Source organism: Hippoglossus hippoglossus, chromosome 6 (assembly GCF_009819705.1).
Source record: "Hippoglossus hippoglossus isolate fHipHip1 chromosome 6, fHipHip1.pri, whole genome shotgun sequence".
Taxonomy (NCBI): Eukaryota; Metazoa; Chordata; class Actinopteri; order Pleuronectiformes; family Pleuronectidae; genus Hippoglossus; species Hippoglossus hippoglossus.
In genome coordinates this window covers 5,847,315-5,873,958 of record NC_047156.1, presented here as the reverse complement: position 1 = coordinate 5,873,958, position 26,644 = coordinate 5,847,315, and the positions used below count along the sequence as shown (strand labels likewise).

At 43.9% G+C, this 26,644-nt stretch overlaps 1 protein-coding gene across 8 annotated transcripts in view; it reads left to right on the top strand.

Moving 5' to 3' along the window:
* fgd4a (FYVE, RhoGEF and PH domain containing 4a) overlaps nt 1-26,644 on the top strand; it is a 47,529-nt gene that overhangs the window by 7,815 nt on the left and 13,070 nt on the right. For 4 of the 8 annotated variants that reach the window (XM_034588236.1, XM_034588238.1, XM_034588233.1 and 1 more), the window contains one exon: nt 20,933-21,016. In XM_034588236.1, the coding sequence (XP_034444127.1) occupies nt 20,933-21,016 (84 nt within the window). Of the gene's footprint in view, nt 1-10,107; nt 10,235-16,148; nt 16,338-20,932; nt 21,017-23,794; nt 23,905-24,701; nt 24,861-26,644 lie in introns of those variants that run through there. The other 4 variants (XM_034588241.1, XM_034588237.1, XM_034588239.1 and 1 more) reach the window with 4 other exon arrangements.

The following is a 26,644-nucleotide window of genomic DNA, read 5'->3' as shown; positions in this document are numbered from 1 at the left end:
TTCTAACAAAAGAAGATGACATACAATATAAAATCAACCCGTACACAGCCACTCACAAAACATTGAACAAGGCAAACTCACATTTTCTTGCCCACAGTCCAAACATTTGAAGCTTGAGGCCTCAGGTGTTTTTCTTTTTCCTGACAGAGTTCTGCAGGTGAGCTGACTTCCTGTGTAGGTTCTGTGGGCGGAGCCACAGGGATCAGTCAGCCCGGGCTGCGTTCAGCTCCGACAAACTGCAGCAAAACTGTTTATTTAAATGTAAACGGTTTTGCTTTGAACACTGTCGAGATGCAAGCTTTGCGTTCTTGTGGATGAAATCTCAGAGGTAGATGACGTGAGTTTAAATACATGTTTAATACTTCAAAATATGTTTTTGCAGTCTGGATATCTGGAATATCTGCCTCCAACATCTTCAAACATCAAAACAGCAGCTGCTGCATAGAGAACTTGAGAATCCATTGTGTGGACTTCCTTTTTAATAAGGTGGGGTTTATATACACATCACTGCTGATTGGGCGACACCCACCAAACTGATGAAAACAGACAAATGCAGAAAACACAGTCATGCTCCCAAGAGGATAAACCCCTTCACATTTTGGATTTACCATTAACTTTCTTTATGTGTTGCCAAAGATCCCAGGAAGTACAGAACCTGTGACCTTTCTTGATGAGCTGGTTGTTGAAAAAATCGTCAGACAGTGTTGTTTTTATTATAAATAAACAATATTATTGTCCTTTTTTTTAAAACTGCACTGCACTTGTCCATTTGAATACGCAGGAATTTGAGAGGATTTTTTCATTTCTCCTCTCGCACCACTCTCAGAACATGGTTTTTCATTATTACCCCCATTTGTAGTCGGCCTGAGCACACATCTGCTTCACTCTCCATTTTTATTACCTCCGCCGAGGTGGTTAGGTTTCATCTGCGTTTGCTTTGTCTGTCTGTTAGTTTGCAGGATTATAAAAACTGGAAGAATAACCACAAAACCTGGTGGAAGGATGTGAACCCATTACACTTTGCAGATCCAAGAGTTTTTCTTTTTTCACTTTCTTGAACATTATGAGATTTTCGTTGATTTAGTATAATTCATGGATCTTGATGAAAATATCCGACATGTTTAGGAAGCTGATGTTTAGGATTTTGGGCAATTTGCTGCAGATCCAAATAAAAATCTGGATCTAGTGGTTTCACAAGGCGACTGTTGGGCCTTGGTGGAGTTATGAGTTCTAGTGAGAACCATTCTAGTTGCATCATGTAATCAACACCGTGGCCTTGAGAGGCTCGACTGGTTGCTCTTGGCGTGGTTACCTATTAATTTCCCCTGGTACTTCCTCGTGTGTTCCCTATGTCGCTAATGAATCTCAAGCTTCAGATTTATGGAGCGTTAACAGCACAGTATGTTCTAAGTAGATAAGACTGTCTGTGGAGGCAAACCGAAAGTCGGGTAGACAGATGGAGATGCTGATGCTGAGCTAAATTTAACTCTGCTGTTTATTTTCACTTTTGTTGCTGTGGTTATCAGCCTCTTCTGCAGTGTCAGTGCTTCCTGGAAGACAGCATTTTTCATGTTTTTTATCTTCACCTGTTTTTCTCTGGGGCTATTTATGTTATTGCTCACTCTCTCTCTCTCCCTATAGAGTGACAGGAGGTGTGTGCTCACTCACACAGACACACACACACACCCTGAGACGTGTATTCACCACAGAGATTCACTTGAGATATCCGATCATGCAGTTTATTTTTATTTTCTAACACGTAAACAGGGAAAACTTCTCCTGTGGGTGCATCTATACACAAGGAAATATTTACTAACTCTATGTAGAGTCAACATGGATAGCTCCAGGATTATGACACTTCAAACACCAGCAGTGATGGATAACTACTGAGGCTCAGGAGGTAGAGTGGGTCGTCCTCTTACAAGAAAGTCGGTGGTTCGATCCCCGGCTCCTCCAGTCTGCATCCATCATTTGCCCCAGTGCTGAAAAAGTGCTGGATATAGATGAATGAATGAATGTGAATGGGTGATTGTGACTTTGAGTTGTCAATCAGGCAAGAAAAGCCCTATACATAAATGCAGGCCATTGATGTTTCCATCTATAACATGCAATTCTGACTGTGACCAATTGGGGGCTTTGCCAATCAGAACAGTGATGCTGTATTTAGTCATATAGGAAACGCACTGCTGTTACTAATGACATAACAATGGCTGTTTCTGTTGGTGTGTTCCAGTAAGTCATGACAGCCACAGTGAGTCAGCACCAACAACACAGAGACCCAGAAACTGAAGCAGCCAAATGGAATCCAGCCCTCCTCAAAGTTATTTACCTCCGTGTCACAGTGGAATAATGATGTGCATGAAATATGAACTTCCCACGTTGCTCATCAGTCAGAATCAGCTCAGTCTGCTGTGATGTGATTGAGCCGTGAGAGCGTTAAATCACGTCGAAGGGAAAGTGGTCGATCCTGTTAGCCCGGGACGTGATCTGCAAAGCCTGCAGAATAGTGATTCAAGCAGACAGAGTGGAAAGGTGGGAACGTTCTGCCAAGGTTGGAAATCAAAGTACATACAGTACTTTTACACAGTGTGCACAGTATTGAAAATAAAAACAAAGATAATTTCACCAAGAATCAATACAACATGTCAAATAATCCAGTTAATCCGTTTATTCTTCACTTTGTAAACCTTCTTATTTTAATGTCATAAAAAAAAGTACCTGAACTTGATTCCTGTGTGTTTGGTGCACACTCACACACGCTGCTACTGATGCACTCAGACGTGAAGATACTGCAGTATTATCGCCCTCAGCGATCCCTTTTAACCCCTGTACTGTTAATTCAGAGTGGATTAACGTGGGATTTATTCCCTGTGTTTACTCTGAGGAATGCTGAGAAAGATACGGTGGATAATGAATCTTTTTGTGCTGAGATGCTTTTCAAACGCTCGCACTAAACTAATTGTTTAATCAATTCGGTGTCTACGTAAATGTGATTGTCGGGCCGGGTTATTATCCGGCTCTCGCAGCGCCACTCGGGATGAAACTCTGCACACTCAGCATCGATTTTAGGAGGTTGTTGGGTTTTTTTCAGGGGCAGACTGACGGCAGGGATGGCTTGGTGGTCTGTGTGTGTGCATGTGTGAGTGTGTGTGTACCAGGCTGATTTTGGGAACCAATCCAACGTGTGTTGTTGCGGTGACGCGGGGGCAGATGTCGACCGGGTGCCTGCCATGCCCCCACGACAGATGTGCTTTGTTGTGGTATAGCGGCAGAAAAACATATTGTGTACCTTGTCTGCTGTTTCTTTGCAGCTTTTGTTCTTGTGTGCGTTTGCGTCTGTAAACGTGTGCGTCTGCAGACAATACCCATCACTCATCATTGACCTTCATAATGTGGGTGGTGCACCGGGAGGAGGAGGGAGTCAATGAAAACAGCGAGGGCTGAATTGCAGTTTGTGCATGCCACGTGTGTGTGTGAATGTGTGCATGTTTGTGTGTGTGTGTGTGTGTGTGTGTGTGTGTGGTCAAACATGCACGTATGCACACATTCTAAGTGATGTGGGTTTAATTAATGATGTGTGTGTGTGTGGGAGGCCGACAGTTCTATGCATATAGAGATGTGGTGGGTAATGCCACACACACACACACACACACACACACACACACACACACACACACACACACACACACACACACACACACCTCCTCTCCTCTCAGGCCAAAGGAGAGAAGAATGAAGGAGGTGGAGATGGTGGAGAGAGAGGTGGATTAGAGCAACGGAGGGATGAGTGGTCGGTGGACGTGATAGAGAGACAGGGGAGACGGTGAGGGAGACACCAGCTGTGGCAGCAAGGAGGTGGGAAAAGTGTGAGGTGCATGGGCAGTGTGTGTGTGTGTGTGTGTGTGTGTGTGTGTGTGTGTGTGTGTGTGTGTGTGTGTGTGTGTGTGTGTGTGTGTGTGTGTGTGTGTGTGTGTGTGTGTGTGTGTGTGTGTGTGTGGGAGGAAGGTAGTGAGGCATAAAGAAGACAAGGACAGAAAGAAGGGAAATATATGCACATATAGAACAGTGCGGTTACATAAGATTTTAAAAAAGCCCATTTGTGATGCAGTTATTCAGGATTGAGCGGCAACTGGATCAATTATTTTAAATTGAATTAAATCGCCGCTGTTCCTTTTTGTTGAATCATTACTGATCTGGATGACAAACACTGAAAAAGCTCAGAGTGTGAAAATGTTGATGAGCTCTTCATTCTGCAGTCAAACAGATTAAAAGTCTGTTCAGGAAGAGGTTTTTAAATATCTCTCACACTGAGCTGCTGGTATGACGAGCTCAGGTTTTAATTTGAAAATAGAAAAACAAAAATGTTATCTGTAACTTCCCTGTGATACGATCCATGGGAGCATTTCCTGCCTGTGGCTGCCAGACTCACTCTGTTGCTCCTGATCCCACTTGAACTTCATCACGTAGTTTTTAGACCCTTTGCTGAAGAAAAGAAATGACCTGGGAGGTAATTTACTTATGGGAGAACTAATCAATATTTCTATATTAACACTGCAGATCATTTAAAATATCATCACATCAGCTAAAATAGGAGTGAATACTGGGTTTAGTTCATTTTAAGTTAGAAAAAGCATTTATTTACTCACCGTCATGTATCATTTAGGTGATTTTCCAGTTATTCATTATTAGAATAGAAGGTTTAATATTCTTAATCCATGTCACCTGCCCAAAATTATCTAATAATAGTAAATTTTGTGCGGATTGCCTCAAATTCTGGTAAAAAACTATTAACTTCTAATTCTTCATTAGATTTGATAAACGTATAAATAAACTATGGACTAAATGTTTAAATTCAATCATACTTTCAACATCTGTGAGTTTTATTCGCGAGTTCTGTCCCTCGCAGCCCGAGTGGCTCCATTTTTCCTTTTTTACTCAAGAATGTGAGTTCAGACTGTCGCTAACCATCCTGTCTGGAGCCCGCACATCCACACTCTCTGAGGCGTGAGGACGAGTCGAGGCCTGTGAGAGCATCAGGGTCACCCGACTGTGAAAGGCAGAGCCTGACGCCGACAGAAATAAGGTGCAGGAAAACGTCCGACACGGCTTCCTTACACGATGTTCTTCATTACTTCATGAATTTTGAAGGGATACCAACCGAGCGGGTTTAAAGGGAGCGTGTGGAGGGACTCAGGAATGATTCTTTAAGCCGCTGTGACAGCAGCAGTGTGTGACAGCAGATTGATCCGCTGCAAAACAGAGAGGAAGGGCTTATCTGCCAGCGAGCAGTTTGATAGCATTTCTCATTCCAAGTGTATTTGTAGCGTCTCTGTCTGCATTCATTTCACTGCTTCCGTGTGTGTGTGTGTGTGTGTGTGTGTGTGTGTGTGTGTGTGTGTGTGTGTGTGTGTGTGTGTGTGTGTGTGTGTGTGTGTGCGCACAGTTCCAAGATCCAGGGATTTGAGTCGTTTTTCACACGTCTGCATGATGGTTAATATCTGTATATGTGCCTGCGAGCTCACTGCACAAATTGAATATTGTTCTGTGAATATGTAAACAGGCCCATTACTCACCGTCTGAAAACCAATAATACAGGAAAGTGTCGCCATGGAAACAATAGGCCGTCGTGCTGATAACAATCAATGAGCGTATTGGCTCGTGTAAGAGGTTTGATTTATTCAAATGTTCAACACATAACGATTCCATTCTCCTCGAAAGTGGTTTTCAGACACGAACTCCGGAAAATGCCCGGACAATTTCCAAAATTTGCCTTTCACATGTGAAGAACACAGCAGACGACTGTCCGAGTCCGACGCGTTCACAACAACAGATCATGTACCAGATTAAACATCCTTTATCAGTCTGACTGATCCGTGCGCTACAAAGGGGTTGATGGACTTTAACTGCTGGAATGTGTGAGCTGAATTAAAGTAGTTAGACTCAAGTACAAAGAAGAAAATAGGATCTTAAGTCTAAGTTGTCGTATTTATACTTTAATGTTTTCTCAGCTGTCATCTCGTCACCAATGGCAACAGATGTGCATAAAGTCGTATCTGTGCTCGTCATGGAAACGAACCGACCTTGTCTTCTATTAGTGAAACTAAATCCAGCAAAGAGAATTTCCTGCTTCTTCTTTACTCTCCTGCTGCTTATTAATGGCGGATGTTTTAACTGCTGCGATTTTATGAGTCCTGAAAACTGAACTCAGAGTATGGACCCTTCACCTCTGTGTGTCTGTGTGTGCTTTGAGTGTGTGTGTGTGTGTGTGTGTGTGTGTGTGTGTGTGTGTGTGTGTGTGTGTGTGTGTGTGTGTGTGTGTGTGTGTGTGTGTGGTGTGTGTGTGTGTGTGTGTGTGTGTGTGTGTGTGACCCTGTGCACAGCTGCAGGCCATGTGACCCCTGATCACCAGAACTGCCATGTTGGTGGTAATGGTTCTGCAGTTCATGGTCAGGAAGGATCAGAGCACATGTCGCACCCTGATGTCCTGCATATGGTTTGCACACACACAAACACAGACACACGTGCACAGACACACACACATGCACACACACACTTGTAGGCACATACATCTGATGGTGAGGTCTGGATATAGTTATTGCTCGCTCTGCCTTCCGGTCACTAATTACAGTGTAATGAGGCCTGCACACACTCATACAGTGTAGGCCTATTCATGGTATTTCCGAGACTAGTAGAGTGTGTGTGTGTGTGTGTGTGTGTGTGTGTGTGTGTGTGTGTGTGTGTGTGTGTGTGTGTGTGTGTGTGTGTGTCGGATGTGAGCTGGAAGGATTTCATTTTGATGGGCGTCCATGTCTGGCAGTGATTCTAAAAGGTGAACAACAAAGTTATTATAGCGAACCGGCCTCAGCTGTAGGGAAACATTAGAGATTGAGAAGTGAGATGAAGATGGAGGGAGGAGGAGGAGGAGGTCAGTGAGGAAGAAGCGGTTCAGAAAGAAAGTATTGAAGTTGGAGCTGAAGTTAAAAGGATGAAAAGATGGTTGCAGGAGAAAGAAAGGAGGTCAGGCCTGTGATGGCTGCCAGTTTGAATAAGTGAAGAGATGGACAGAGTGAACCAGTGAATCTGCTCCCGTCATTTTCCAAACTTTGCCTTTCACAGAAGCAGAACGCAGCAGGAGATGGTCCGAGTCAGTCTGGGTGCACGTTAAACATTTAAAACGTTTAAACATGACATTTAAATTCTGTTGGGGAAATCACGTGTTTTTGTTTACAACAGCCGTCTTTGCAAGTTAAATTCTTTGGCGGCGTCTTCTACGTGTTTGCATTCTTATAGTTTTTATAGTTTTGCGTCTGTTGCCTGTTGGAAACGTCATCGTCTCATCCACTAAAGAATTCTCTGCACATTTTCCTGCTGTGTTCTCACATGGGGTTCAGTGTATAAAGACACAGTTTCCTCTCTAGCCGAGTGTGGATTTGCTTCACATTCAAACAAAAGCATGTGTCCTCACACAAGTTGAGAAAACAACACTTCACTGTCACATCTATTTGTGCCTGTAGGTCATTTTCACAGACACATTTTACACTATGACGACAAACAGCAGCACTTTCTCACCATGTCAACACTTCAGCCTGCTCAGCCAACCAGAGCTCAGATCTGTCCACGCTGCCGTCAGCTGACGAGCACGGCTCTGACAGTGGGCTGAGAGGAAGAAGACTCATCTACATGCATATGGTGCATTTTTATAGTTTATAATTTCCCTTCAGTTAAACACTGAGAAGTTCTCTATGACAACTTGGCTCATTAAAACGTCTCAAACCTCAAAATGTGAAAAAACAACACGTAATGACGTGAAGCTTAAAAAAAATGTGTTGGTGCTTTAGAGGCTTTTACAGGAGCTGTGAATTTTAGACCTGATCTTAAATCTTGAATTGGACTTGATTGCTGACGTTTGATTTCCCATTGACTTGAGACTTGTGAACAAAAACATTAAGATTCAACAATCAACATTATTATATTTGCCACATTATTCATACAATACAAATGAGTGAAAAACATTTGCAGAAAAGTTCCATTAGCAAAAAAAAACAAAGCAATCAGGTAAGGTAAATGATAAAGAAAGTAAATACAGTAATATTACAATAAAAACTAATACTTGTGTACAATTACAGAATAAGAATGAAATAAGAATACTTGTATGGACATATTGGAGCAGATATTTGAAATATATATATATGTGATGTAGTGAAGGCTGAATACTTAATATTGCACAGATTTATGGTTGTTGCATTGCACAGGATGGTTTTCATTATTTATTGAATTGTCTTATGGCCTAGGGGGAAAAGCTTTTATCGTCTGGTGGTGTGAGTCCGGGGGAGGGGGGGCAGGAAGGAGGACAGTCTCACATTTTGTCCAGGTCAAGTCTGATAGACAATAGATGAGACAAATGCTGCTTTCAGACAAGCACTGACCTCCGGGCATTATCTTGAAATAATCCGGAGGGGCTGCATGAGAGAACGCAAACGTCCGAGTCAGTCCCGACATTCTCCAGATTTTTTTCCTGCCAGCCCCTCAGTGATATTTCCAGAAAACTTTCCAGTGAGCTGCATGTGAGAAAACAGCAGGAAACTGTCACAGGGAGAGATCGGGTGTGTCGATAACATTTCTAACACGTGACGGATGCGAAACTTAAAAAAAAATAAGGAACACAAATATCTCAGGATGGAAAAGATGTGTCCTACAAGTAGTAGAAGCCAAAGAAGTGTAAACAAAAACATGTGATTTCTGCAGCAGAATTTATACGTCATGTTCCGCCTCCTGCTGTTGTAGTGAACGCATCTGATTCGGGTAACTGAAGATTCAAAGATTCAAGGATCTTTTCATTATACGCATACTCAGGAGCATTGGGATTTTAAGAGGCTCCTGCTGCGTTCTTCACATGTGAAGAGTCTGCAGGTTGCAAAATCGTGCAGAGCTTTAAGCTAAAGCATGACAACATGCTCACACTGGTCGGGTTTCCATCAACAAAGCAAAGATGATTATCCAACCGGCTGCTCCAACATGTACATCAGCATGCAGGCAATGTGAGGCCGGATCTGGAATCATTACATCTGCAACATGTTTTAATTCCAGGGGAAAAAAAGACCGATATAGAAAAAGAGTTAAAACTATTAAATATAAAAACATCCTTTAGTGGCTGCAGCTCTTAGTACTTGGAAGTGATTTGAGCTTTGTAACTGCAACTGACCTATAAGACTTGTTTGTGTATTTGGGCTTGAGACGTAATTGACTCGGACTTTGTCTTTGTTGACATTTGGACTCAACGTACATCTCTACTGTCTGCATCATTTCAAGAAGATCTAATTTGTATTCTCTGTAAATATTCCTCAGAGAACCTCGGGGGGGGGGGGGGGGGGGGGGGGGGTTGTAGCGACTGATCTGGTTGTCATGGGAAAAGAGTGGGTGGCCTCCTTACTTCCACTTCCCCCAGTGTACATGGTGCCTCCACTTCCAGACCTCTCCTCTCTAACGGACAGATCAGTTCTTCATCATCTCTCTCTCTCTACGTGCCACCCCTCCACCCCTCCACCCCTCCACCCTGCTCCACCCTGCTCTTTCTAGAGGAGGGGGTTGTTTTGTGTCACGCTCTGCACCTATATATGCTATAGCCAGCAGCAGCAGCAGCAGGGACAGCAGATGAGTGCGGCCATTGGCTTCATCCCCTCTCACTGGCCCTCCCCTCATCCGACACAATGGGAGTGATTGTCCTTGCGACACACACACACACATGCATACATATACGCACACACACACACACACACAAACACACACACAGAGGGGGCTTTACTCTGTGGCCGAGTGTCGCTCCCCCGCCGTATGCCCCAATCTCCGCTGGAATGTGGTTATCTTCCCTCGCCGTATAGAGAGAAAGCAGTGAGGAGAGGGTGAAAGAGGAGAGGAGCATCACAAAATAAGGGGAGATTGAGTGAAAGGGCGAGTCTGGCTGTCACTGGGCGTCCAAGTGTGTGTGTGAGTGTGCGTGTGTGTGTGTGTGAGTGAGAGAGAGAGCGAGAGAGAGAGAGAGAGAGAGAGAGAGAGGGAAGGAAGGGAGGATGCAACCAATGCAGCGAGGCAGCAGTTCAACACAAGCCTGAACCTGCCGGTGCGAGCAGCAGAGCGACAGAGAGAGAGAGAGAGAGAGAGAGGAGGGAGAGGTCCTTTTGCTTCAGTCTAGCAGCGTGGAATTTATTCTCCTGTACCGGACACAGCCTCCACTCAGGTTAGTGCTTCTCTCTCTCTCTCTTCTTACAAACCTGCACCAAGTGCACGGACGCAGTGGTGTGGCGTTGGGCTCACAGATCTGTCCGAACAAGATGTTGGTGGTTCATGACCACAGAGAGACTGAAATACTGTTCTGCGTTTCTGCACACACACACACACACACACACACACACACACACACACACACACACACACACACACACACACACACACACACACACACACACACACACACACGCACACACACACACATGCACAGACACACACATGCACAGACAGAGGCTCGTCGTCTGTTCAGAGTGATGCTTAACAAAGGGAGGAGTAGATCAGAGACGCCAAACCCTAGATCACATCACTGAATGTTTTCGTCTGGCAGGTACTGTAGTTAAGTAGCAGTGGTTGTGTGTGCTTGTGGGTGTTGTGGGTGTGTGTGTGTTTGTGTGTAACCAGTGGGAGCTGTATTGGCTGCTGGGGTCTATTAATTTCCTTTAAGGCGTTGTTGGCTGAGCCTCTCAGCTGCAGGCTGTCTCAAGATATCCACACACAAACACACACACACACACACACACACACACACACACACACACACACACACACACACACACACACACACACACACACACTCACACACACGCATGTGGAGGCTACTGCTGTGGATCTCAGTTAACTCTATTTGCAGTGATTTGGAGTAATGTGCCTCAGCTGTCCACAGTGCGCTATGGGAAAATTGTGTGTGTATGTGTGTGTGTGTTTGTGTGTGTGTGTGTATATCTGTGTCATATTCTGTGGCTGCTGCTGAACCTTGTGCAAACAAAACAGATTTTAAGTCACCTTGTCATCACCCTGATGGTACATAATCCCAACTGCTGGTAGTCGCTGCTGATTCCTAATGTCCACAAAGGAAAAGTCAATCTTATTCAGAAGTGTTGCAGTTATAATCTTTTCGTTACCAGGCACATAAAAGACAATAAATTCCTCGTGCTTTTTTTTTTCTCTTCGTGCACAATCTCTGCACCACATCTCCCTGCTGGGTGCACTCACTGTAACTCATTGGGCTATAACAATCTCTGCAGCTGAAACCATTACCTTTATCTGCAGCAGTATATTTTCTATCCTCTGCTCTTAAAGGCATCGGCTGAGGTGTTATCAGATCTCGATGCTTGTGTTGCATTTGGAGGCCATGTATGTGTGTGTGTGTGTGTGTGAGAGAGAGGGAGAGATTCCTCCAGACTCGAGGAAGTCCCTGCAAATCCAACAGCTCAGATGAAAACAAATAGAGGTTATGAGCTTCATTCATATCTGAGATGCTCCTGCGGCTCAAATATAAATCAGTAAGGGGGGGGTTTAAAATGAGACGTGTCCAAATTGTCATGGAGAGCTGGGTTTCAGTGTGGCGTTGAGATTGAAGGATCTGACCCTAGACCCTCTTCTATACTTTGTAACCAGAGTCTGGTGGATGTTCGGATCAGGTTCGGATGGATCAGCGTGCAAAGGCCTATGTAGATTCGTAGGCTTGATGCTTCCTCTTCATCTGCTTTCACGTTCCTCTCGTCTCTGCTTTCAGCTTGTGCTGCCTAATTAAGTGCAAATTTGAGAAATAACTAAAAAACTGAGGGAAGGGAGCCTGTCATGGGGCTTTTACTAAAGAGAAGCTGAAAGGAGGAAGGAGAGTTAACAGCCTTTTCACAACCAATACTTATGTAGCCTCGGTTATTCTCATGGGTATTTCGCTTCCTCCTCTCGTTCGTGTTGCTTAAAGTAAAAAATGCTGTGTCATGGTCCTGCTGTGGTCTCACCGGCAGCGTCTGTGGCGGCCGATCGTCTTGTCCTCTTGTCCTCTCAGTGTACGGTGGTTTATCTTTCTGCTGAGCCTCCGCATGAAACAGACCAGAAATGCTGATGCAGTTTGACACTTTATTCCGCCAGGCGGTGTGAGATTAAGTGCTGTGTGCAGGGTGTGTGTGTGTGTGTGTGTGTGTGTGTGTGTGTGTGTGTGTGTGTGTGTGTGTGTGTGTGTGTGTGTGTGTGTGTGTGTGCACGTGCAGATGAACAGAAAAGCAGCTAACTGAGGTTATGTGCACTGTGAAGTGTGCAGAGCAGGTTCACATGAATATTGAGTAAGAGAGGAAGTGATTTTAGCCGAAGCGTTATGAGCGAAACAGGAAGTTTAGATCAGGCCCTTTTCTCTTTCTGCCTCATTAGTGCCCCGGCCTCGGCTGTGGGCTCGGCCTGCAGGGTTGCTTTCAGGATCGCAGGGTTTTTACTGTGCATTCCAGCTCTGTGCCGAGGATACGGGCTCCAGTCAGAGGAGCTCATTCATACTGAGCACAATGAAACACAAGTCTTCACCCACGCTGTTTGATGTTTACTTCATTCATAATGCATCGAGTCAAATCTCTTTAGTATTGATGCATCTCTGCTGTTTTAAATGCGCAGGGATCAATCGGAGATAAACAAAGAGACATTGAGGACAGATCAGAATGAAGAATTGATTAATTTGTCAATTCAAACTATCACATCAACTACTTATCACTTGAGATATTGTTTTTGAAAAGAAAGGGTCACTGAGACAGAGGCAGGAACAAGCAGCTCCTCTCACAGTCACTAGCCCCCTGTAGCTGTGGCTAACCAAGCTAACATGACTTGCTTTAAACGCACATTATGACGTTTTGTCACATTCATGTGAGAATTCTATAAAGTACATGACGCTTTAGATGTGATAGTGTCCTAGTTTTGAGATGTAAATCTTAACATGATGAGGAATACAGGTATTACAAGGAAAATCTTATTTCTAACATAACAAGCAACAACCATCTTTGATGTATTCTCTGTTGTATTTTCAAACAGTATAGATTTTTAATGTTACACAAGGGTTTTAGGGTGTTACCAACGTTTTTGGTAAATGCAACAGTATGAACTTCTCCAAATCTAACAGCCTCTGAGATGTTGTCGGCAACACATCCGTCCACCATGTCCTTTCACAAATGTCATGCGCTGTCCTCCTGTGCACAAGGCATCTGTTGTGGCTCTGTGCTTCTAACTCAGTGCCTCCGAATATTTTGTCAGCCAGCGCTGTGACTTGTAGCCAGCGACTGGATAACAACTTAGGCATCAGTTTGTGAGAACTTCTCATGGGGGAGTTATTCTTGGAGCTGGAGCTATATTTTCACTTCAGGAAGTCATTTACATTTGCCGAACTGATGGAAACTTTAATGGTTATTTTTGTAAATATTTGCTCGCCACAGACATCGAACGGAAACATGGCTTCATTGTGGGAAGAAATACCCTCGGGGGGGAAAGCGGCTCGCTGGTTCGACTTCACAGATCTAACACTAATATGTGAGTGCAGCTGGTTTGCGACTGTAGATTATTGCTTTTCATAGACTTATTCTGATTGCTTTGTGCACACAGAGAAAAAAACAGTCTTTCATACTGGATATCGGTCACTTTCACGCATCTGCATCTTATTTATGAGACATTTCAAATCCGTTTGACTCAGTCTTATCATTAAAGAGCAATGAGTAAGCACGCTGCTGTTCATTGGTGGACAGACGGGTCTGCTGGGGCCCGGTCACACGTGGTGATTGAGCGGACGGGATATTGATTGACACATTTGGGATCGCCTGCCCAGCAGCTGTGATCTGTTTTCCGAGGTGTAGCCGGGGCAGGCCACAGGGGGGGAGGAGATGGGGGGAGGTGGAGGAGAAAGAAGGCGATAAAGAAAAGACTAGAGGAATGAAAAGGGTCATAGTGAAGGGGGGAAGTGTGAGAGATAGAGAGAGAGAGAAAATGACTGTTGCCCGTTGATGTTATCACAAACTCTCACTCCAACAATCGATCTCTCTCTCAGTGACCAGCGATCGAAGCGTCCACTATCTCTACGCTTATCACTTCCTATAACCTCTGCTTTTATCAACTCACGGTTTCCTGCTTAGGTCACTTGTGGAACTACAGGGTCCACAGCACGTGAACCACTGATGCTGTTGTTGTCTGGAGGATTGTTATCTCTCGCAGTGACAACCAAGAAACGGCAATCTGTCTTGCGTCCTCTTCCTTTTTTCTCCGTGTCCTCTTTGAAGTACAGACAGGAAGTGTTTAACGGCGGGGGCGGCTTGCCTTTTAGGTTCAGGATCGCTGCGTACCCAGTCGCCCACTCGGCCTGCCCTCATTAGACATGGGCCAGGGAGCCAGTGTTCAGATCATGCTAAAAGCTTATCTTCACATGCTGGGGCTCTGCAGGGAGGATGCTGGGAAACGGTGAGGCGACTGACAGCGTCCGCACAAGATGTGAGGACCATGTTTAAGTTATTGGAACGTGAGTTAGTGCTAGGTGAGCAAAAAGAAGGAGGAGAAAAGTGCAGCCTGGCAGTTTGAACATAAATTGGTTTTCTCAGTGTTTTTTCGTGGCCTGAAAAAGTTAAAGTATCCCAAGGAAGTATCCAAGAAAAATCTGAAGTTACTTATCACTGTGAATCATTCTACTCTTCCTTTAAACTCTAAGAGCGTCTTCAGCTATTTGTTTTAGTTTTTTAAGCCTAAACTTGAGCTGGAGAACGTGGTGGAGACCAAAATAAAGTTAATTCTAATAGTTAATGGTTAGATTGTAAAATATCAAGCCTCAATTACATTTCTTGGTTATTAACAACAACATCTTACCGTTCATTGACAATTTTTTAAATACATATCAACTCATATATCTAGTATTGGAAATCTTTTACTCCATAACATTATTTTGGCTTCAGGCTTAGAATTCGTATCGTTTTGGCTCCAATAAAAGGAGAGTGATAGGTGGACGGACGAGAGGCTCCGCAGGGGGTCACCACAAATATGCTGTAAATACTTTGCTGATTGGCTCATTAGCCGTAAAAGAATTCATCACAGGATTGAATTGTTACGCTGAACTCTACTCATGTCCGTGTTTGGAGACGCGGGGTCTCGTCTGGTCACATAAAGGCTTCACAAGGCCTTTTAATTTCCACTCTATTATGTTTGTGGCAGTAAACCATAACTCTTTGGTGATTGTCCATTAAGGACGGACAGGAGACGGAGAAAGGAGACGGACGCATCTGGTCTCATTCAGCAGCCAATCTCCTGTGTCAGGCATGAAAACCTTCAGACGGACACACACACACATTATCACCGGCATGAACCTCACTGTGATTAAAGGGGTGTGACTCGGCATATTAATGCATTCTGCCATTTCCATTATTTATGAGTTACATTTGAATGGTGGTTATCTCAATCTGGGGCAGACATGCAAATGAGGTTACTTTGCATTCTTGTGTCCTTACGGGCAGAAACGGGCCCTTTTTCATATGTTCAATCGTATCTATTTCACATCATTATAGGACGATAAGTGTCGACCCCCCTCTGTGATTCTGGCATTTCTAATGTCAGATTCTCTGTTGTGGAGCATCAGGGTTCAGATGAGGTTAAAATTGGGGGTTTGGGGTTTTTTACGCAGGCAGATTTGTGTCGGAAATAGAGTTTGGATGCACCAGAATAAAACATGATTTGGTTCATTGTATTAAACAATGTGTTTCATAAGGGGGTTGGTAGATTATTTAGTTTTATCAGTAGTGCAGATAGTCAAATATTAACCGTGCAGCTGGTTGATTTGTATATTTCTCTCTTCCCCCTTCCTCACAACACAACGCTCCTTTCTTCACCTTTACTCGGCATCGATTTACATTGTTTCCACCCCCTCCTTTAGTCCCTCTCCTCTTCCCCCACCTCAGGGTGACTTTGTCCTTGAGCACTGGCATTATTATGGAAATGGTAAAAAGCGAAAGGCGACTTCTCCCTCCCCCCTCCTCCCTCTTCCCTCTTCCCTCCTCCCTCCCAGCTCCTCCCTCCTTCGCTCCTCCCTCCCTCACCTGTTGGCTCTGGTTTCCAGGGAACCGGTTTGTACACTGACACATAGTTTAGAGGGTTCTATGAGTAAATACAGACATGAAGCAACCAGACGACAGGGACGCTTGAAGAGAGGAGTTTAATTTCCCTGTATGCCTGCGGATACAACTGAGTTGAAGGAGGTTGTGGGATGGATAAGTATCGTGTGTGTGACAGGACGGGCCTGTACTGGAGAGGAGTGCTCACAGGTACTGTTGTCTTTTGTTTAAAGCTGCTCCGGCAGCGCTGCTTGTTTTGGTTTCGTCCGGTGAAAATGTTATTTTTATACGTCAGTGACACGTTAAAGTACCGTTTATGAAATTATATTTAAAAAAATGTATGTGATTTAGGCTGAAAATCGTATCTGTACTCTACTGCCTTGTATTTGACGGGAAATTAGCTTTTGGTCGGAATAGACAAGGGTTTGTTCAATCTGTTTAGAAACTTCAAATATGTGATAAGAACAAAAGTTCTTATCTGCACAGGCTGGAGAGATATTCCAGATTTGGGTGATTTCATGTTTAATTTAACTCAATTCATTGAGTTTTTAGTTTTGATTACTTGTCTTTTATTGGTTCCTGCCAATGTCAATGTCAATGTCAATCTTCAACATTTCTAACATATCTAAACATCACCTTTTTTTGTTTTGTTTGTAAAGGTCAAATAGTTTCATGACGTACAGCTCTATGCCCTTTGTGCTGGGGAGGAAGCTTTTATATCTGATTTGACTGGTGTCATATTCTAATATTTCCATCCCATGTTTTATAATGTGAAAAGTCAAAGTGGAGACAGAGACTGAAGATCATAACTCATTATGCGTTGGACTCTCTGTCTCTCAGAGGCTTCCTGTTGCTGTCGAGCTGATAAAAGTGAAAAGCAGCAGCTGGTAGATTGAATTATGGGATAAAAAGTTTGCTCACACTCCTCGACTGATACTGGATTTATGGGAAGAGAAAAATTGCGATACGTATAAATCAGCAATCGGACTCAAGTTTGCATCTCTTACTACATATAGAGTCCTGAAGATCTGATAACCGTCACAGATCATTAACTGTGTGACGTTGGCAGATAACACGAGGAAACTCCACCACTGTGGTTTTATCAGCCCCTGTCAATACAGCTCTGTATAAATAAAACAGAAAACACCAGTTTATGATGGTGACACTGTGGAAATATCATGTGGGAAGCAAAAGCATATATTTGGTGACTGATTCCAATATAACTGCAATATTTGATCATTGTTTTTACCTTGATTGTGATCATTGGAGAATTTGCAACCTGCGTTGAGGCGTGTCTACGATAAACTGAAGCCCAAAGACGTACACTCCCGAGTTAGCAGGTTGTGTTGAATATAAATATGAACTGACATAACCATCCTCTAATACCCTCAGCTTTATACTGTATGTGCGGTGTGTGTTTACTGTAACTGACAGCAAACTGGCAAGAGACACAGACATCAATTTCTGTCACATGCTTTCTTTTTTCCCCCTGTTGTTGTGGAATGGGGGGGGGGGGGGAAGCACCACAGTATCTTGTCATTATCTTTGCTTCCAGACAGATTTGAGTTTAACTGGCAGATATGACCCTTTCAGTTTCCTTCTCATTATTCAGATGTTGTTGTGGCCTGCGTCTCACTTCACTTCCCCCAAAAGACCCGACCTATAACCAGCGTCCATTATTTTGCATGTGGACACGTGCATGTGATTTCTCGCAGTTTCTCCTTCGGCCGTAGTTAAGACTCTTCTCATAAGAGTCTAAGACTACCAGATTAAAAACTTGAGAATATGAAAAACAGGAAGTTGACAGACAGGAAGAGGAAGTTTGGGGTCAGGTCAGTCGACTCTCCCCTCTCCTTCATACTCCCCCCCCCCCCCCCCAATACCCGAATCTCACAAACCCATTCACTCTACCTTTACATTATGGATGTTGTCACGAATGTTCAGACAGAGTGTGTGTGTGTGTGTGTGTGTGTGTGTGTGTGTGTGTGTGTGTGTGTGTGTGTGTGTGTGTGTGTGTGTGTGTGTGTGTGTGTGTGTGTGTTTTCAGTACTGACATGGTAACACGTACCTCAGGAGACAATAGGTGTGTGATGGCTGTGATCACGTGACCGGTGGTAGTTTCCTCTATAGAAAACTGTCTGATGTGTACGTAATGCTTTTGATAAGCTGCTTAAATTCATGCTCTGAATAGAGAAACTTATATAACAGATTGTGCTAACATTTATGAACTGTAAAGTAAGTTTATGTGTAAGTGTGTGTGTGCGTGTGTGTGTGTGTGTGTGTGTGTGTGTGTGTGTGTGTGTGTGTGTGTGTGTGTGTGTTTGTGTGTGTGTTTATATGTGTGTGTGTGTATGTGTGTTTGAACAGCAGGCAGGCCTGTCATGAGGAGTCCAGATGGTGGGTGGAGAAAACCCTCCTTTAATCCCTGAGCCAGGATATTATACCCCCCCCCCTCTACTCTCACAGACACACACACACACAGACAGACACACACACAGAGACAGACACACACAAACACACAAACACACACACACACACACACACACACACACAGAAACACACACACACACAGACACTAACACACACACAGGGTACCTCCTCATGCTCGGCCCCACGCTGAGTCCACTTTTCTTTTACGTGGCATTATCCACTCTCAATTATGTCGGCCTCAGTTCTGCCACATCACAGCACAGATACTGTGGATAAATACTTTTTGTATAGAAAGTTTGCAGACGCGTGGACGGACATTTTATCAAACATTTTGTGACAAAGATCTGTGAGAGTAAATATATTTAAGAGTAGAAACAGCTGATATTCAATTAGGTTATTCATTGTTTGTTCATCTTTATAGCTCTGGGCAAAACACACACATCATTGAATATTTCTTGCAAATTGTTCCTTGTTCAAACAGTTTCTGTAATTTAAAAGAAGCTTAGACACATTTATGCCAGGGTGCGTGGATACATAAAAGCGGGAGCAGCTCCTCTCTACGGAGGCAGCCATGTTTTTTACAGTAGCCCAAACTGGACAAACTAAACACCTTTTGGGTTTTTATGACAACTGAAGGCTGCCCCAGGTTCTCTGTCATGTTTGGAAGAGGAGGGTGAGGTGAGGGGTGTTCAGCTGCAACATGCAACTTCACCACTAGATGTCACTAAATCTTACACACTGAACCTTTAATAAATACCTGATATATAAACTACTCAGTTGTCATAGTTTGTGTTGTTTAATCAACCATAAAATCAAGCTCTGCCACTGGAGACACTCATGGTTAATTATTTATTATGAACGAGTGGACATGTTGCTGACGTTTATGACTCGTGACAGAAGCAAAACTGAAAAGAACAAAAAGAATACAACAGGATGAAAAAGAGGAACCAAACGCTTAGAAGATGTCGACAAAGATGTCAACGAGACAGACAACGAGATTCCAGAGCTTTGTGTGATAAGAGTAGATGTCGGTGTCGATGTGCTGTGAACAAAAACACGTGATTTCCACAGCTGACTTTATACGTCATGTCTCCTGCTGCTCCACCCAGTGACCCCCCCCCCCTCACCTGATCGTTCCTGACTTTGTCCTGTTGTTGTGAATGCGTCTGACTCTGACCGTCTCTCCTGGTGTCTTCTTCATACGAGAAACGTCCGTGTCTGAAAACGGCCTGACACACACCTCACTGAGGCGAGGGAAGAAAATCTAAATCACAAGATTCATCCTCAAAATCATTTGTACTAAAATTCATGGCAGTTCTTCTAATAATTAGGTGTTTAATTAACCGATGTAACATATAAGTGCATTTTGACAGTTAATGTGAACATAAAATATTGTTAATAACAACTCGAAAAAGCATAAAACTGAACTGTATAAAACTTAAATAGGGGAAAAATACTGTAAATTTAATATTTACTCCTGCATTTGGCTGCTGTGATAATCCGGTGTTAGCTGATTGTTCTGAAAAGTAGTTTTTTTTCTTTTGAAATAAAATAAACCCTTCAGGAAAAAAAATGTAATAAAAGAGAATGAAATAAGCCTTTCGCCGTTGGGATCGTTGTTGTGTCACTTCATTGTCATTACCGGCACATTACTTGAGAGGGATAAAACTGAATTGAGTCAACTCAAATTTAATTAGCTCAACTTTAATTTGTGCAGCTGTTGTGTCGTGCGGCGCGTCGCTTGCACATGTTGCTGAATGTCAATGTGCAGCTTTGATGCACAATATTAGATCAGGCCGTGAGAGCACAGGTTGGTGTCTGTGTGTGCACCCCGCCTTTTAATTGTGTCTCGTGTGTGTATGTTTGTGTGTCTCACTAATACTCATGTGAGCCCATCATAGCTGTTATCTTCTCTTTAATCTTTTATGTGCATATGAAACGGCTTGTGTTGAAAGAGGCTTCGCTCTGCCCACAGACGATGCCCCACAAATCACAGACTAATTAGGGTTCCGCTCCCTCGAGGGACGTATATGTATTTCCTTTTCATTCTCAAACACACAAAACCAACATAAGTTTACACCCGATCTTGATAAATGCAGCTACTGGATCCACAGCTCCGGTGGCTTTGATGATCTCCGGCTTCGTGCACGTCTATCATATCATATTGGGGGGGGGGAAGAAACCATCCTACGTCTCACTCCACAATCTTCATTTTCATCTCCTCCTGAGTTGGAGCCCCTCTTAAATAAAACATGGGCTTGCCTGAAATTGCTTGAAGTTGCCCCAGATGCGGGTCGAGTATTTAAATAGCCTCCTGTTCTCCAGTGTGCTCGCACCACACGACAATAACAGTGAACCTTGTGTTTTTGTTGCAGCGAGGAAAGGGAAAGCTGCATGTTTCCAGTCGAAGAACGCTGACGAGGAGGCGTGCGTGGCCGTGAAAATCGAACACTCCAGAGGTAGGAAACTTTAAAAATCATCCTCTACCTCCTTTTCCACCCCCCCTCTTTCCCCATGCACCTATTTATTATCATTCGGTCTCAGTGTATCTGCTTTGAAAATAGTCTGCAGCATTTCACATCTCATAGTTGTGTGGGGTTGTTAATAAACTTTGGTTTCCTTTTGCTGGTACTGATGTCGTCCACTTTTGTTCGTCCTCATCTTGCAAACGTGTAGGATGTCGTATCGTTAAGATGCAAAGCTTTGTTACAAGTCAGTCAGCACTTTTAATTCACAGCAGGAGGCCTGTGCAACTTTTGCATTTGAAATTCATATCACAACAGGAGTTTCAGTCCTCGGTAAACTCGACCAGATCTAATGCAATCGTCTACTTCTAATGGGCAGCATGAACTCCCCTCGCTGCAGCTCACAGATACGCAGGGGTGAGAAGGGAGCTGCTGCTCTCTGCTCTATTTTTACTTCAAACCTGCAAGCGTGTGTGTGTCTGTGTGTGTGTGTGTGTGTGAGTGTGTGGTGCACAGTTGACATCTTGATGAATGGCTGCTTGCCTCCAGCCCCCTGGTGCCTTCCTATTTTTCACTTTTTCTCATTTTCTCTCCTCTTTCGCCCGTCTCACCCCCTCTCTGTTTCTCTCTTCTTTTCACCTGTCTGTCTTTTCTTTCCTCGTCTATTTTCATCACGTTGTTTTTCCTCAGCGCTCCTGAAGCATTTTCTCATCATTTGCATCCTTCCCCCATGCACCCCCCCCCCCCCCCCCTATACACTCCATCCTCTTGCTCCCCCCCACCCCTGCACCCCTTATAGTGTGGTGCACACTGGGGGTTCTAATCTCACTCTGGCCCTTGGATTAGGGGATGAGGCATTGTTAATCTGAAGAAAGTCTGGGTCGTTGAACAGAAGTGGCTAATCCCCCATGCATGGTGATAATGGTTATCCGTCACCCTGTTACAGACACACACACACACACACACACACACACACACACACACACACACACACACACAATGAATTCTTCACGTGCTAGGTTAAAACCAGACATGCAGTGTATCTGCCCTCGCTCTAATCTCTCCGAGGGATGTAGGGCACCAGAAACACTTAGATGGTGGGTTTTGTGTGGAGTTTATGTGCCGCTTAAGTGTGAATATGTAAGTGAGATCTATGGACACTCTCCTGAAATTATCCAGAGGGGGATGTGAAAAACGCAAATGTATGAGTCAGTTGCTCCGAACCTATTCTGCCAGCTCCCTAGGTAGTGATACAGAAAATGCCCAACTGAGAACACAGCAGGAAATTCACAGTGAGCGAGTGGGCGTGTTGATGATGTTTCTCACAAGATGTCCACTTGGAAAGAAAACGAGATGCGAGAGCTTTTGCTGATAAGAGCCGACGCAGATGTTGATGTGCTGCAAAAACTTCTTCTGCTCTTCCCAGATGCCACCCCCCCCCCCCCCCCCCCCCACACACACACACACACACACACACACACACACACACACACACACACACACACACACACACACTAAATGTTGTGTACATGTTCCTGTTGTTGCGTCTGAATGCGTCTGACTGGGACAGTCTGTGGAGTTCATGTCTGAAAACATCTTTCTTAGTATCCTAGTATTGTGTGTCTGCCTCAGCACTACTGTGTCAGCAGGAAATTTAAATGTCCTAGAAAAACCTGATTTTTAATTAGGAAAGATTAAATATCTTTGGGCAAATTCTCCTCAGTGAAGCCTCAAACAAAACTTCTCAAATGTAAACACACACTTAATATCCTAGTTTGTCTCATCGTGCTGCAGTAAAAAGTTCTATTAAACCCAATGGAAGATAAATTCAGGTTGTAGTAATCATGTTAACAGGGTTAGATTTCTGCAGAGATAACCGGATTTCTATAACATGTATGTGCACATGTGCGAGGTGATGATGTCCAGCAGGGAAATAATCGTTTGCCTGCACAACTGAGGGATGAAAACAAGTTTGAATAAAGCATTCCTGCAGCTGAATTGATTAATGGTTAAATTTACCCATAAGACCTCAGGATTCAGCATCAAATATCACACATGTGAAGAAGTCGAGGGCAGTAATCTTTTAATCTCATTTCTGTTCAGCTGCATGTAAATGTCGGCTTTATACCAACGAGGTGCTTTCTAGCCCATTTCCTGGATTTCCTGTGTGACAGTGAGTAAAGTACTGAGACACTACCACAGGCAGGATTCCTGAATCCCAGTGAGACCTTGCCCACAACAGTGCAACAGGATTCTGCAGAAATTGGTTAATTGCCCCGACTCACCCCACCCTTACCCTCCTGGTCAGCACCACCACAAGTAAAGTCTAACTCTGTGGGAAACACTGCGACTATGGCTGCGACTGGGACATGACAGTGCAGCTTTGGTCAGTTTTTATTTTCCCCCACTGTGGGAAGATTAATCCTCAGCACTGTAATCATAGATGTTTGTTTCATTTGTCTAGAATGGGTCTGATTTGAAACTTGGCTCTCCATGAACTGCAGTCGTGTGAGCAAAAAAGGAATTAAAGGGAATGGAATCTCTACTTCCCCAACTGGTTTAGGGGAATAGCAAATGAATGACACGTCGTTTCTCCTCATGCTGAATCTGAAACATGCAGGTGTTTTGACGTGCACGAACGTGTATGTGCCACACGAGCACACAGGCACCTTTCACACATTCACAGATAGGTCAGTCACATCGGAGCTGTAGGCGTAACTTAAATAAAGGCTTCCTGTGGTGGTTCAGTTTTTCTTTGTTACTATGTGATAGTTCAGAGTTGATAACACTGTGCGCAGCTCTAAACTCGACGTGCAGAACAAGACTGATACAGAACATGGAGAAGCTTGAGTCGCAGTTCCCTGTTCCAACTTCTGCAAAAGGTACATCTCGTTCGGGTTATAAATAACATGTAAGATGAGGTCATTGTTTCACTTTTATACGTGTTAATACAGATTTCTACAGATTTTACCAATTGCATGTTCTCTTTTCTTTGCACGTCTACGCCTAAATTTGACGGAGAAGCATGGGCTTTAGTTTTTCATTTTGTTTTACTCGGTTCCTTGTTTTTGTGGCTTTAGATATTTGCACTAGTGATGTGCAGGAGAAGAGAAGTTGATATGATGGTGGTTAATAATATTATATTATGTGCTCAAGGGCATGCAGAGGAGAGAGCTGGTGTGTGTGTGTGTGTCCCTCTACACTGTGTAGTTTGTTAATCATTACTAACTAACTGCACACCCTGCTTCATGTGTTTGCTTATTGTACAAACTGATTAAAGCAAGTGAAACAAACAAGCGAGAGGAAGCAGGACTTTAATCACATTGTACCTGCAAGGGCTGTGCACGTTGAATTCAATGTGCCATCAATCCAAATTTAACATCTCCTGATTAATTAACTGCAGTTCATTTCCACACGTCATCGATGAAGAGAAGAATATTGGTTGTGCAGGAATCTGTAGCCGGACTCTCATTGGTTTGTGAATTCTACATGTGCAGACCCTGTGAGTTCAGAGCTGCAGAGGCAGTGTGTGTGCGAACCTCTGGAGGTGTGTTTGTGTGCGTTTTTTTAAAGCCACATAAACCAGGGGTGTGTGGCAGTGAGAGCGAGGGAGGAGCCTCGTGCAGCTCTGAACTCTGATGCAGCTCGGTGAGTGTCTCCGCTGCAGCTGAGTCACTCATCAGTGGCGGTGCAGCCTGGGAAGATCGCATGGAACCTAAACTCAGTGCTCTTCTGGGACACACACACACATTCTCTCTCTCTCTCACACACACACACAGCATGGCCCCTCACTGAGGAGACTCTCCACAGCTCTTCTCCTCACTGTCTCAAACACAGGGTGAGTTCAGAGATTTTCAACTTTGCAGAATGATTCATTTCTCCTGCCTGTGTTTTCACCTGAGATGTTTGTTGCAGTGTTAGATTTCTCATCATCTGCAGCAGAGCGTATACGGTCCTGCTGTGTAATAACTAAAACAGCCTCTGATGTCTGTGAATCTGTTGATTTGTGTTTACACTCTCAAACTGTCCGAGCCTTTAATAGAACAAACTGCTGACTTGTGTAAACAGGCTCCGACAGATCAGTGAACCCACTCGTTTTCTACCCTTTTGTGCCTCAGCCATGATGTAACAGTTGCAGGTTGATTTACGGCTACAGAGCAAAGCATGAAAGTGTTTTTTTTATAAGAAATCTCTGGGTATGCCTGTTGGTTCCAGCTTCTTCTATCTACTTCTCTTCTCTTGTTTCCTGTGTAGAAGACACGCAGACCATCTTTAATATGCCAAATCATTTATTAAGCAGAAGCAGAATAAAAAAAAAAAGTCTCTTTCAGACAATCCTTGTGGTCTGAGTGTCTCAGCGGCGAGAAGACAAAGCCTCTCTCTTACGTTGTCAGACACTCCTCTGCTGAGTGCTGGCAGGGTGCGGACACACACACACACACACACACAGGTTTGCCTTTTGTTTTTGTGTCACTCTGAAGTATCGACACACATTCTTCCAGATGTGGGTGAGGAGGAGGCACAGAGAGAGTGTGATAATGCTCATGTGAAAGACAGGAAAGGCAGGTGTCCTGTGAGGCGGCAATGCCCTGCTGAGATGTGGGTTTTGCCTCAGAGCATGTGTTTGTCTGAGAGGCTGAGTGGAGGTCAAGTAATTACTGGCACATCTGCCCAGGTCATTAGTGGCTGGTGGACGACCCGCTCTACCTCCTGAGCCACAGCTGCCACCAAATAGTAAGCTTTGTTTATACAGCAACTTTCAAAAGACAGTTACAAGGTGCTGCACGTGTTAAAACTGAATACTTAAGGGAAACAAGTGAAAGCAATTACAGCGTTAGACAACAATAGAGCACACATATAAAGATGAAAAAAGAGACAAAACAAAGTGAAACATTATACATTGATTAAAACAGTCGGTAAGATTAGAGCTAGATTAAAAGTAAAGGAAATAGATAAAAAGTAAAAGTTGAAGGTGACCCCCCCCCCCCCCCCCCCCAAGGCCTGAGAAAGCACTCCTATAAAATGTGCCTTTAAGTAGGATTTAGAAGAAGCAAAACAAATCGCCGTGAATATTTGTGCAGAAACTCTGTTCCAGGAAGATGATGCAGAAGTGACTCCGATTCATTTCCTGTGAACTGTCATTCTACAAAATTGTAGCCATTCATCTCTTGGTTGTTTTGCGTTGGACCAAAGTGTCTCGTCGACAGAACCTTGCTGTGCCTGGAGCCTGGAACTATTTCAGGCTCTCACTCGAATGATTCACTGTTTTCAGGAGCTGTTTGTTTTTTTATTGTTGCAGAGAAAGATATTTGTCCCTCAGCGTCTTTTAGTCGATTTGCAGTAAACTCTTCTTCCCTCTACAGCTGTGGAGCAGCAGAGCTGGAGGGATGTGGATGTCATTAATGCTGCGGTACCTCACACATTTATATGAATCGAACTTGCTGAGCCATGGACGCTTTTTAACAGATTTGATATAGCTCGGTCCTTGAAGGGAAATACTCTCCGTAGTTGTAGATAAGTTTGTTCTGTGGCGTTTTGCAAACCAGCGCTGTGCATAATTCCTTTTTATCTACAGCGTGAAAGACGCCTGACCTTTACGAGAGCATTTCTCATTTTCTCGCA